The sequence below is a fragment of the Nannospalax galili genome, unplaced genomic scaffold (genome assembly GCF_000622305.1).
Source record: "Nannospalax galili isolate Female #2095 unplaced genomic scaffold, S.galili_v1.0 scaffold405, whole genome shotgun sequence".
NCBI classification, from domain to species: Eukaryota; Metazoa; Chordata; class Mammalia; order Rodentia; family Spalacidae; genus Nannospalax; species Nannospalax galili.
The window spans coordinates 1,148,971-1,161,915 of NW_008354532.1; the positions used below are offsets into that span (position 1 = coordinate 1,148,971).

A 12,945-nucleotide genomic window follows, 5' to 3' on the forward strand; every position below is an offset into this window, starting at 1 on the left:
ACAGTTATTCTAAAGTCAAAGGACTTTCTCCATCCTTGTTCTTGCCCTACTGAGATAGGGCAGCCCATTATCTTGGCCTTCCCTACTTCCATCAAAATAACAAAATAAAGACTTAACAGTTACCTTTTCAACATCTGAGAGAGAAGTCAGAGAGTGGTTTTGAAGAACTTCTGGTGCAGTGAATGCTCGAAGGTCCTGACTGGAAATATTGTCATCTGTAAAGGACACACTACCAGATGGCAGCAACAGCAGAGACCATGGAGAAATGATGAAGCCAAGGCCAGCAGGATCAGTAATACTCACTGATTTAAAAGTGCATCAAATAAAAAGAGAAAAAAAGATAATTGTGTAAAATTATAACCAGAAAAAAACTATAATCACATCAATAGTTATCCCAGCCTATCTGTACAGACAATAACATGTAGTTGCATACACCAAACCAATACTTATAAAATGAGGGTAAGTTTCACTAAAACAGCTGTTAGGACTGTTTACAATAATGCCTTTATTTGGCTTAATTCCTCAAAATCTAGATGGTAGATCATAAAACTAGTCATAAGAGCTAACACATGGTTCAACTGTTTTATGATATTGATATATAGAAATGGGTAAAGATGGGGCTGGAGAGATGGCTCAGGAGTTAAGAGCACTGGCTGTTCTTGCAGAAGACCTGGGTTCAAATCCCAGCACCCATATGATGACTAACAACTGTCCGTAACTCCAGTTCCAGAGGATTCAGCACCCTTTTCTGTCCTTCTGCGAGCACTGCACAACACGGGCGCACTTACACACATGTAGGCAATAACATTCATATATATAAAATTAAAATAAATACATTTTAAAAAGAAATGAGTAAAGATTAGTAGTTCTTAAACTTTGTTTTGATTAAGGATTCCTTTGAGCAATTAGTGAAAAGTATAATTTCAAGGCATCATCTCTAAATATAAAACTTTCTGCATAAACTCTGGAGTTCATTGGCCCATGTATCACCTATTTACAAATATCATATTCCCTGATTTAGACAATAATGTTCTCTGTGTGTATATCCTTGTGCATGGGTGCAGGGACGTGTGTGTGTATGTGTGTGTGTGTGTGTGCACGCGCGTGTGTGTGTGCTGGGCATCTCCCTCTATTTCTCTCTAGCTTATTTTTGAACAGGGTTCCTCACTGAACTTGAAACTTACCAACTGGCTAGAATGGCCAGCCAGTGAGCCCCAGAGATGCCCTGTCTCTACCTTCCCAGTGCTGGGATTAGAGGTGCATGCTATCAGACCTGGCTTTCGCAGGGGTGCTGGGGCTCCAAACTCAGGTTCTCAAGCTTTGAAGTTTCAACAGATCATAACAGCTGGGAATTATGCATATATTGTTGCCTTTCACAAATATATACATAAATAACACAGGCCTGGGCCAGTGAGATGGTTCAGTGGGTAAAGATATTTGCTTCCAAGCCTGACAAACAGTTCAATCCCTGGGTTCCTCTTAGTGGAAGGAGAGAACCAACTCCTGGTAGTCAATCTTCTGACCTCCACACATGTGCCATGGTGTATATATATGTTCTACCCACATACACAAATAAATAAAATATAAATTAAAAATTAAAAATGCAAGCCACTGTATGTATTTTTCTGTTAAAAGCATTCTCTTTGGTATGAACAAGTATGAATAATCAACACAATTCAACTAGAAAATTACTCAAACAAGATAGAGATATGATTCAGAATCTTGAAATTTCATGTCAGAGATACTATAAAACAGTCTAAAATCAATTTCTTTCAAATTATTCACCAAGGGGCATGAACCTAAGAGACTGATGAGGAACTCAAGGCACTAATACTGTGCATGGACATGGAGGCCTACAGTCAGAGTGACACAACAGGTGCTGAGAACTGCTGGAAGCTGAAGATGCTTCAGACATCGTGACAAGAGAATTTCTTGAAAGACTAAGCAGAGTGAGAGGAAAAGAGCATCTGGATGATGCTACGGTTTTGATCTGAGTAACTGGTAAATGGTGTCACATAAATCGAAATAGAGATAACTACAGACAAACTGCTGAAGTAGGGCCTGAGGGTGGTGTTAGAAATTAGAGCTTTTCTTTGGGACTTATTAAATTTAAGACTTTTTAAGTATATTCAAGCAGAGATGTCAAGTAGACAGTTGATTTGGAGTGTGGGATAAAAGCCAGAGGTGGATATACATTTTTGGAATTTCTGGCATAATGAATGGTATTTAAAGTCATGCAATTTGATCACCAATAAAGTAAGTTAAAGCTGGGCATGGTGGCACACGCCTTTAATCCCAGCACTAGAGAGGCAGTGGCAGGAGGATCTCTGTGAGATCCAGGCCAGCCTGGTTTACATAGTGAGTTCCAGGCCAGCTGAGGCTACAGGGAGACTCTGTCTCAAAACAACAAGAACAACAAAATTAAAATAAAATTAGTTAAGATAGACAAGAACTGAAGACCAAGGACTGGGATATTCTTGACATGAGGGCTGACTTTCATGCAGACATCCATGAAAGTACATATCATAATTCCCTCTAACACTTCTTTCACTAAACCTGCCAATCTCTATATTACAATTTAAATTAATTCTCCCTATCAGCCTTTCAATCCAGTTCCACAGTCCCTAGTCTTAACCTGGGTTAGAAGGCTGAGATTTTAACCTTTGGGGCCAATTTTTTTCTATATTTTTATTTATTTTGGAAAATTTCATCCATGTATACCATGTATTTTGATCTTATTCATCCTCTACTACTTTGCTCCAACTCATCCTAGGACCCACCAAACCACTGCCCTCCAGACTTCATGTCATTATTACTATCATTACTATTACTATTAGTGCCCTGACTCCCCTGAGTGCAAATGGGTATGAGGCATGGGCAACCCATCAGCCCAGGACCAATTCTTGACAGTCCTTAATTTAGAAAGAATTTTTATAATTTCTGGATACATGTTACCATTTTGAACTTATAAATTATTGGGAATCACAGCTAACACAGAGGCATGAATGCTATCCGGAAGTCTAAATGTGATGTCCTGTTTCGCTATCCTGGATGCTGGGATTCATACACACCAGAAGAGGGCTTGTTATCCACGTCCTCTATATCCTTGACCACAGACCAATTCTATCTTGTCTTCCTCATAGTAGCATCAATGAGAAACTGCTGAAGATGAAACAATCCATTGTTTTCAGCTGGGTGTGGTAGCTAACAACTGCAGTCCTAACTGTGGGATGCTGAGGCAGGAAAACTTAAAAAAAAAAAAAAAAACCCTCCTTTTTTTAAGCCATTATTGCTTATCACTCTGAAATGAACACACATTCACCAGTACAGCCAAGATCAGTAAAATTATCATTATGGTAAAATCTGTTTATTTTAACTCTTGCTTTTGCAATAGGTTTTTGGTTTGTTTTTTAACACAACATCTAATATACATCATGATTTTAAATGCTATACATTTTTTAATTAATTTTGATTGAATTTCGGTAAATTTCATACAATATACTTTGATCACATTTTGATCCCCTCTTGTATCTGTATCCCCCTTACTAACTTTCCACCAAATTTCTAAGACAGACACATGTATGAATATATATACATATGTGTGTGTGTGTGTGCATATATATGCCTATAGAGTCACACTATGTCCCCCAAATGCGCTTCAGCGTAGATTTATCCACTGGAGTCTGATCAACCTAAGAGTCTCACCCTTAAAGGAGCCTGGCTCTTTCCTTCCCAGCAGCCATTGGTTGACAATAAATAGTTCCTCAAGCAGGGTTGGGGTTTCTTACCCACTCCTCCGTGCCCATGCTGGGATTTTTGTCTGGATGATAAGCACTATGTATTTTAACATAATATTATCAACATTGCAGGTATCATTTGTTATTAGACTCCCAATTACTACTGGGGAAACAGAATATATACATAAATGATTGGAAGATAGAATATATAAAATATGTAAGAGAAAAACAGATAATGCAAAATGAAGATCTGAGTATAAGAGAATTATTTCAACTGCAATACAAACATAATTTCTTTCTTTTTTAAACTATATGTGGCCCTTTAAATGGTGAACTAACATTTGAGTGTGGCTGAGTGCTGGATTCCAAAGAGAAACGGTCAGTGCAAAGGCAGTCAGGAATGACTTTGGACAGGGAATAGCAGGAATTGGGGCAGAGGAAGGTGGAGAGCATAGAGAGCAGAATTACCAAGGGAGGGATCATGTGTTTACTTTTTTAAAATTACAGAGAAACAGCACAGATATTTTCAAAGCAATTTTGAAGTGTCACGTAATAACGATGAAGTAATTATGACCACAAATTACACTGCTTTCAAATTTCCAAAACACAGACATGATTTCTAAGTATTAGATTCTTGAGGAAATATAGTTAGACTACAAAATATATTTTTAAGTAATTGTGAAGGCTTTTTCAAACTTACAGGTGGGGGAATTTAGAGTTTTGGCTAGAATCAGTCCTTAATTCCCACTTCCTGACAGCTAAAAGGAATTTAAAGAAAGTACTTTCAAAATTCTTCAAAGGATGTTAACAGAAGAATATTTAAAAAGTAGATTCCAGAAGCTTATAGTGTTATATTCTGTTTTAGCTGTACACTGACTATACTCAAGAATGCTATTATTATGAAAAAGTGAATCTGATATGAACTGATTCCAGTAGCCAAGTGATTCTATTTAGAGCCATTTACCAACATTCCACAGCAAAAGTTGCTCGGCCAGAATTTCAAGTAGCTAGAGACAAAGTTAGAAATAAGCAGAAATTTCATATGCAGAGAAACAACTTAAAGCTTCTTTCCAATGTTCTCTTGAATTTAAAAACCACAGACCACTTAGTATTCATACTTTTCCCCTGGCTATCTTGTCACTTCCTTTAGATTTCCCCCTTAATTTTTGGCCCCAAAGCAACAGAGTTGTACACCTGTAATCACAACACTAGAAGGTTGAGACAGGAGAGTGGTAAGTCTGAGTATAGTCTGGACAGGCTAGTTTAAGGACATCTTGGGCTACATAAACTCTTGTCTTGAACAAACAAAAAATTGGGCAAATGCTTATAGCTAGATAATAAACATGGTATAAGGGAATGCTCATCAAAGGCATCAGGATATCAGAGATTCAGCAAAATCATCTGATATAAAAAATCCATTTGCCTATTTCGAGTACAACTAAAGAAACTGTAGTTCTCCTATCTCACGTGTTCTGTTAGTCTATTTGACAAAAACTTATGCAGAGGCCACTGTTTAAAGCTCTGAAGAATTTGACAGTCACTCTATAATATACAATTCTTTCCTTATGTGCATTAGAATCTATATATTGCTAAATCAATCACTTGATATAACAATATCCAAACAAAAAATGTGTTTAGAATAATTATTCTACATTTTAATTTTTTTTCCCTTTTTAAGACAGGGTCTCCCTAGAGCCCCTGCTAGCCTGGAACTTGCTATGTTAACCAGGCTGGCCTTGAACTCACAGAGATTCGCCTGCCTCTGCCTCCCAAGAGCTGGGATTAAAGGTGTGCACCATCACACCCGGCTACATTTTTGACATTTTAAAAAATTATTTACTGTGTATGTGTGTATATGTGTCAGAGGACAATTTTCAGGCATCTATTCTGTAGGGATTAAACTCAGGCTGCCGAGCCATCTCATGTGACCAAACATTTTCTTGATAGTAACATTTTGTGACAAATTAAGGTTGACTGAAATTATAGTATTGTGCTTATAGGTTGATTACAAATTAAGAACTTATTTATTCCTTCAAAGTTTTGTTACTACTTTTTAAACTTCACTCTCTCATACATGAAACAGTATAGAACAACAATCCTTTTTTTTTAAATAAAATTGCACAAATGATTGCAAGTGGTATCTGTAATAATGCAAACTGGTAATGATAATCTCTTTGGAAACATGTTATGATATGCAAGTTTTCTGATATAGCCACTCACTAAATAGCATTTCATAAGCTTCCACAAGCCTTTGAGTCTTCAGAGTTTACATTGTGCTAAAGCAGGTAAACTCAAGACTACTAATATCATCCAAATCCACAAGGTCATCCAGGAGGTTAGAAAGATACCAGAGAAACTGTCAGCTTCTTTTCATTCTTTTTAATACCAACTTCATTAATTTAGTGTGCAGTTTCATGCAAAGTGGTTGAGTCAGAATAAATTAGTAACCATAAGGTTCAAGTCCTAGGCTTGGTATTTATACCTTATAACTGAGATCTTAAATAGCTTCTTAGATCCCTGTACCTGAATTTCCTTTTCTGTAAAAGTGGTTCTGGCCTTATCTATAAGGCTGTTGTGATGATTAATGAAAGAAGCACTTGGAACAGTTCCACTATTATCATTTAATTAAAACTCCTCAAATATAGCAGGTGTGTACATCACATCTAAGAAAAGTCACTGCTCAGATCTTCAGTTCACAAAATAGTGTTTTCCCTAAATGTAAGACAGGGACTACACCATATACAGCAAATCCTATAGTCTGAGAAACTAAATCAAACTCTCAAACTACTCTCTTCTAGATGTATGAAAATGCTTTTATGGTTTTTGTGTGTGTGTGTGTGTGTGTGTGTGTGTGTGTCTCCTACCTACAAGCCAGATTAGAAATACAGATAATACAAAGTATTTCAAGATGTAAATTTGTTCTTTAATTAGAATTAAGTTCCTTGGAGAATATCTCTTCTATCAGTATGCTACTTATGGCAAAGCATTCTTGTTTAGCACAGATCCTCAAGTTAGAGCATTCGGTTTAAGATTTGACAGTCAAGGCAATTAGTTCTTGAATAACTAATTGTACTTGACCAATTGATGTTTTACTGTACCTAGTCATTATCATGAAATATGTTATACCATGAGTTAGCTAATGAAAATATTTATTTAAGGGGCTGGAAGATGGCTCAGCAGTTAAGAACACCAGTGGTTTTTGCAGAAGACCCGGGTTCGAATCCCAGAACCCACATGGCAGCTAACAACTGTCTGTAACTCTAGTTCCAGGGGATCTGACATCCTCTTCTGTCCTCCGTGGGCACTGCACGACACAGGTGAACTTACCTACATGCAGGCATAACACTCATACACATAAAATAAAAATAAAATATAAAAAAAGAAAAAGAAAATATTTATTTAAATATATAGCATCATAATATCAGCATATATTTTTAAAACTTTTTACTTGCAATAGAAGTTGTAATAATCTGGTTACACAAAATTATAGAATTCTGTCACTCCAACCTGATCTATTTTATAAGCTTTTTAAAACGAGGCTAGGATAAAAGACTACTTTTTAATGATGGCAGCCACACAAACTCCTCTTTCCCTGTTCTCTTTTCCTTCTCTTTTTCCCATGAAACAGATGCAAATTGCACATTCAAACCACAACCACTGGAATCTTGGTATGGCTTCTGATCAATTAGGCTTCTGGTAGTTTTGTTCTGTTAAGTACTTAACAAAATTCTTGAGGCATGTCCAGAACTACGCAACTTGGTAACAAGACACTACTAAGATCTGAGTCTGACAAGTGATACCTTAGTAAAAACCAAATTAGTTATTATTGTTAAAAATAATAGTGCTTAAATGGTTGATGTACATGTATAGACTAAGATTTACCTTCTTCTGCAGCAACTTTATTTGGTCAACTGGTCGAAGCCACATAAGAATTAGAAGTTTCTTTTATTTCCTTCTTCCTTTTCTATCACATTCTGAGGAGCACTTCAGTCTTTTGGTATGTATACTAAGACCTTCCTCTTTCATTATTCTTTAGCTTCCCCACCTTTTTTTTCCCCAGCAATCTTCATTATCAATAAAATTGAACCTCCAAAAATTATATAACTAAACTATGAATGAAATGTTTTTGTAACTCTGTTTTACACATTTCTTCTAGAATATAAGTGATTAAGGATAGAAACTATGAATTCTCTAAAAATCAGGTATAATGTCATTACATATAATGAAACTGAAATACAGTTGTCAGCATCCTTAGGGGACTGGGTATAGTATCCACCACAGATAACAAAATCCATAGATGCTCAAATTCTTTACGTAAAATGATATGCCATTTACATATAATCTGTGCACATTCTCCTGCATAAGTACTTTTAATACTTAAAACAATGTGGATGCTATAATAGTTGCTGTACTACACTGGTCAAGAAATAATGACAAGATTAAAAAGTCTGCCTGCATTTGGCAGAGAGACAGTCATCACAGGCCTATCCATGTTTCAACCTGAGGCTGTCCGAAGTCATAGAATGGAACTCACGCTTATGGACAGCAGACTGTACTTGAAAGAAATGAATTTGTTTACAATTTCAGCTCTATACCACAGGCCATAAGCTTTTAAATCTGTCCCAAGGCCCTGCTCTGCTATGATTATAATTCTCAATTTGGACTTACTAGGTCAAAAAAAAAAAAAAAAAGAGGTTATTTTGGAGTTCCATTATGAAGAACATCAGGAATTCTTTGAACTTCCAAACACCAAAACTCTATATTATTCACACAGAGACTACTTTGAATCTGTATTTTATCTTCCAATTTTGCTTGGTTACACATTCAAGGTAAATGTTGGAACAAAATGCTCACCTCTGGGAATTTGAGGTAAATAAGAAACCACAGGGCCCTTGTGTCTCCTGAGCCACAGAGGCCTTCTGTGTGAGCTCTAAAGAAGATATATAGGAGTCTGCATAGAACTTTAGAAAGGTTTCCTAGGGATTCAGATGTTCATACCAACCTACTCCCTACACAATAGGAACCACTGTTATTTATGTGCCCTAAACTGGTATCACTGAAAAATAAAAGGGTATCACAGCTCAGGTAATTTGTTTCTTAGTCTTATACTCATTTCAATTCTGTGTCAACTGCTAAGTTCCTCATAAGATGGAGTATGAATGACTTTATACACTTCCATAATGCTTTAAGTATTTTTTTACAGATTATAAAGCTACAAGTGAAATAAGATGGAAAGAGACAAAAACAAGAAACAAAAAGAAGAGCTATTGCAAGAACAAAGCTATTTACTGCTCACATAATACCAGCATTTAAAAGCTTCTTATAGGTGGGGGCTGGAGAGATGGCTCAGTGGTTAAAAGCACTGACTGCTCTTGCAGAGGACCCAGGTTGGATTTCCAGCACCAACATGGCAGCTACAAACGGTCCGTAACTCCAGTTCCAGGGGAATCCGAAGCCCTCTTCTGACCTCCACGTCATTGCATGACACAGGTGTACTCACATACATGCAGGCAATACACTCATACACATAAAAGAAAAATAATAAATAAAATTTTTTTTAAATTTCTTATAGGTATAAAAAGTAAAAAAAATCAACAAAACAAAACAAAAACCCAGTAGGAAAAGATACATTTCTCAACAAAAATGGGACTGGAGGGCAAGAACTACAGCAACTTCCCTCAAGTGCATGGCTCTTTGCATTTATTAAATTGCCTGTTTAGAATGCATAAAGTTGAAGAGCCTGTGTAAAATAGTGTATCGCTGTGTGTTTGTGTTTGCTTGAGGGGAACGGACTCTTCTCTATGAGGGCTTCACACGCTCATCAAACAACCTATACTATTCATTTTATGAATGCTAGATATTAAATTTAATTCCAGGTTTTATAGTTTGTTTCCAGGGAACAAATAGGGCAATTTTATCTGCTTCAAACACATTTAACCTGAAGGACCTGTTAATTCCGGCCCTACAAATGCAAGGCAAGATGTAGCATGTCAAAGGCAACAGATACACCCTTCTAATCAACAAAATTATGACTGTAGATAATTAGAGAAGCAATAAAAAAAGGAATCAAGTAGGACCTAGTCTTTTGAAAGATGAGCTAACTAAACAAAGATTTACTCAAAAACTTTTAATCCATAAAAACTGCCTATATTTTACTCTAAAGGCTTTAAAAAAAATTCCCAGGAAACCAAGTTGAAATTCATTATATATGTGGATTTATTTCTGGATTCTATATTTTGTCTATTTTGATTAGCTTTTTAATAAATCTTGAAATTAGGCAGTATCTTCAATGTATGTTCTTTCTCAAAGTTATGTTGGCTTTTTTGTTGTTGTTGTTGTTGTTTTTTTTTTTTTTTTTTTTTTTTTTTTTTTGAGACAGGGTCCCACTGTGTAGCCCTGGCTGGCCTGGAACTGGTAACTCATAGAGATCCACCTGCCCCTACCTCATGAGTGTTGAGATTAAAGGTGTACACTACTATGCCTGGCTATTTTGGTTGCTTTTAAGTACACTGAATGAATTTCTGTCCGAATTTTAGGCTGCACTCCATTTCTACAAAAATAAAGTCTGTTGAGATTGCACTGGATTTATCCGTTCAGAGAAAATCCTTTTAATATGGAGTCTTCTCATTCAGGTCTTTTACTACATAGGTTTTCATACAGTTTTTTCTCAGATTTGTTTTACTTCTTCATATTTAAAATTTCATATTTTAAATGTTACATTTCTACAAAATGGTAGGTGAAAATTTCATTTCTGATTGTTCATCACTATTATGTAGAGAAACAATTGATTTTTGTATATTGATCTTGTATCATTCAACTTGCTAACTACTCGGTCATTTCTAATGTCTTTTTTTTTGGTATGCCTATCAAATTTTCTATACAAATATGATCTTCAAATAAGCATAGTTTTACTCTTTCTCTAAAATGGATGCTCTCCCTTTTCATGCCTTACTGTAATGGCTAAAACTTGGAATACAATGTTGACAATAAGTAGGAGAACAGATGCCCTTTGCATATTTCTGCTCTTACAGAAGATGCAATGGTTCACTATTTAAGAATGATGCATGCTGCATGTTTTGGCAGATGCTCTTTACCAGGATGAGACATTCCTTTTTATTTCCAGTTGAGAGGGTTTTTTTTTTTTTTTTTTTTTCCTATTGATTTGGTTTTGGTTTTGGTTTTCTTGAGACAGGGTCTCCCTGTAGACCAGGCTGGCCTTGATCTCACAGAGTTCCCCCCTGCCTCTGCCTCCCAAATTCTGGAATTAAAGCTATGTGCCACCACACCAGTTTTGTTTTTTAATTAGGGATGAATGTTAAATATTCTTAAAATTTTTTCTGCATATATTGGGATGATGATAGGATTTTTCCTCTTTTGTCAATATTCTGGTTGATATTATCAATAATTTGAATTATTCTGGTTGATTTACAAATATTAAACCAATCTTGCATTCATGGGATACACTTGACCATAAGATATTGTCATTTTATACTCTGTTAGGCTTAAAAAAAAAATGTCTTGCTAAGAGGTTATGTCTAAAGTGGTAGCCAAGTCATAAGGATTGAGCCCTCAAGCTGTGATCAGAATTGAATCAGGGGCACCAAGGTTCTGCTTGATGCAGAACTGGTCATACAAATACTGACTGAATGAGAGTGCAGAAGAAACTGAGGCTTGTTTGCGTTTTTAAAAATTATTTACATGTCACCCCTCATGCAGCTCCGCTTCCCAATACACTCAGCCAAATAGACTGAGAAGCACATAATTAAGGAAGACATAATGTATTGAAATTCCTTCAGAATTTTAATTATCACATTCAATTTAATTAAAGGATAACTACTCAGCTAGGAAAAATTGCAAAATCTAGCTTTTTGTTATTTATAAAAAAATTATCAGAGTTACAACACAGAGCATATGACAAATGAAGGAAGGAAAAAAACAGCAAGGAAAAGGAACGCAAGGTGGCAATGGTAAGAACAGGCTAGAGGGGACTGAGTGCAGGGTGGAGGACTGAATGCAGAGGGAGGACTGAGTGCAGGGTGGAGGACTGAATGCAGGGTCGAGGACTGAATGTAGAGGGAGGATTGAGTGCAGAGGGAGGACTGCGTGCAGAGGGAGGACTGAGTGCAGGGTGGAGGACTGAGTGCAGAGGGAGGACTGAGTGCAGAGGGAGGACTGAGTGCAGAGGGAGGACTGAGTGCAGGGTGGAGGACTGAATGCAGAGGGAGGACTGAGTACAGAGGGAGGACTGAGTGCAGAGGGAGGACTGAGTGCAGAGGGAGGACTGAGTGCATGGTGGAGGACTGAGTGCAGAGGGAGGATTGAGTGCAGAGGGAGGACTGAGTGCAGAGTAGTCAAAGAAAAGTTCCAATCTATCTTTCTAACAATTTTATATGTATCACATGAAATCATATGAAAATACATAATTACAGGAGAGACAGATGGTCATAACTGGAGATTTTAACTTTCCCTAAGAATTATTACAGATCACATATTCAAAATAAAAAGGTATAAGCCATTAAAGAAAAAAAACAAGCATTAAAACATCCAAGGTTAGTTCCACCAGTCTGGTACTTTTAATGTGTTATGTAGATAAAGCTTGGGCAACAACCAAAGGTAATCAGATAAACCTTGCCTAGACATATATTATGCTCCTTGAGCTAGCTATATGTATAATTTGTCAGTAGGTTGTTTGGTTAATATAGTTCCCTCTGCTTTTTTTTAAAACTAGCTAGGCATTATTTATCTATCGCATTGTCTAACGCTTCCACCATGATTTCCCCATTTAATGTGCCCCCAGTTTTCCCATTTCTCCCTTAATAATACCCTTTTCCTATACTTTGAGGCCTATTTAATCTGGTCAGAGGGACTTAAAGGACAGTTTTTGCTCCTTGCCCTCCAAGGTCAACTAAGTTCCAGGGAACTATGAGCATCTCTCAAAATGCCCTGTAACTGTGGTGAGTCACCTGTCCTCTTGATCAAGGAGGACATGGAGACCCCCACCAAATGAACTTGAAGACGTGTCCAGTCTACAAAGAGGAGAGTCAACAAAGAGGAAACATTTCCTCCATGCTTCTAAGTGAAGGCAGCCACAGTTGAGCAGGACCTTTGACTTATCTTCACATAGGCGGAACTGGTGAAAGAAAGGAGCCAGGGGCTCCTCCCAAGCCCATGTGACCCCTGAGGAACAGATCCTCAAACGACCTTAAGA

General features: G+C 36.9%; 1 protein-coding gene across 8 annotated transcripts in view; it reads right to left on the bottom strand.

Moving 5' to 3' along the window:
* Window positions 1-12,945, bottom strand: part of Ptpn13 (protein tyrosine phosphatase non-receptor type 13) — a 238,888-nt gene that overhangs the window by 171,754 nt on the left and 54,189 nt on the right. For all 8 annotated transcript variants that reach the window (XM_008851752.3, XM_029555308.1, XM_029555309.1 and 5 more), the window contains exon 3: window positions 124-302. In XM_008851752.3, the coding sequence (XP_008849974.1) occupies window positions 124-302 (179 nt within the window). The remainder of the gene's footprint in view (window positions 1-123; window positions 303-12,945) is intronic.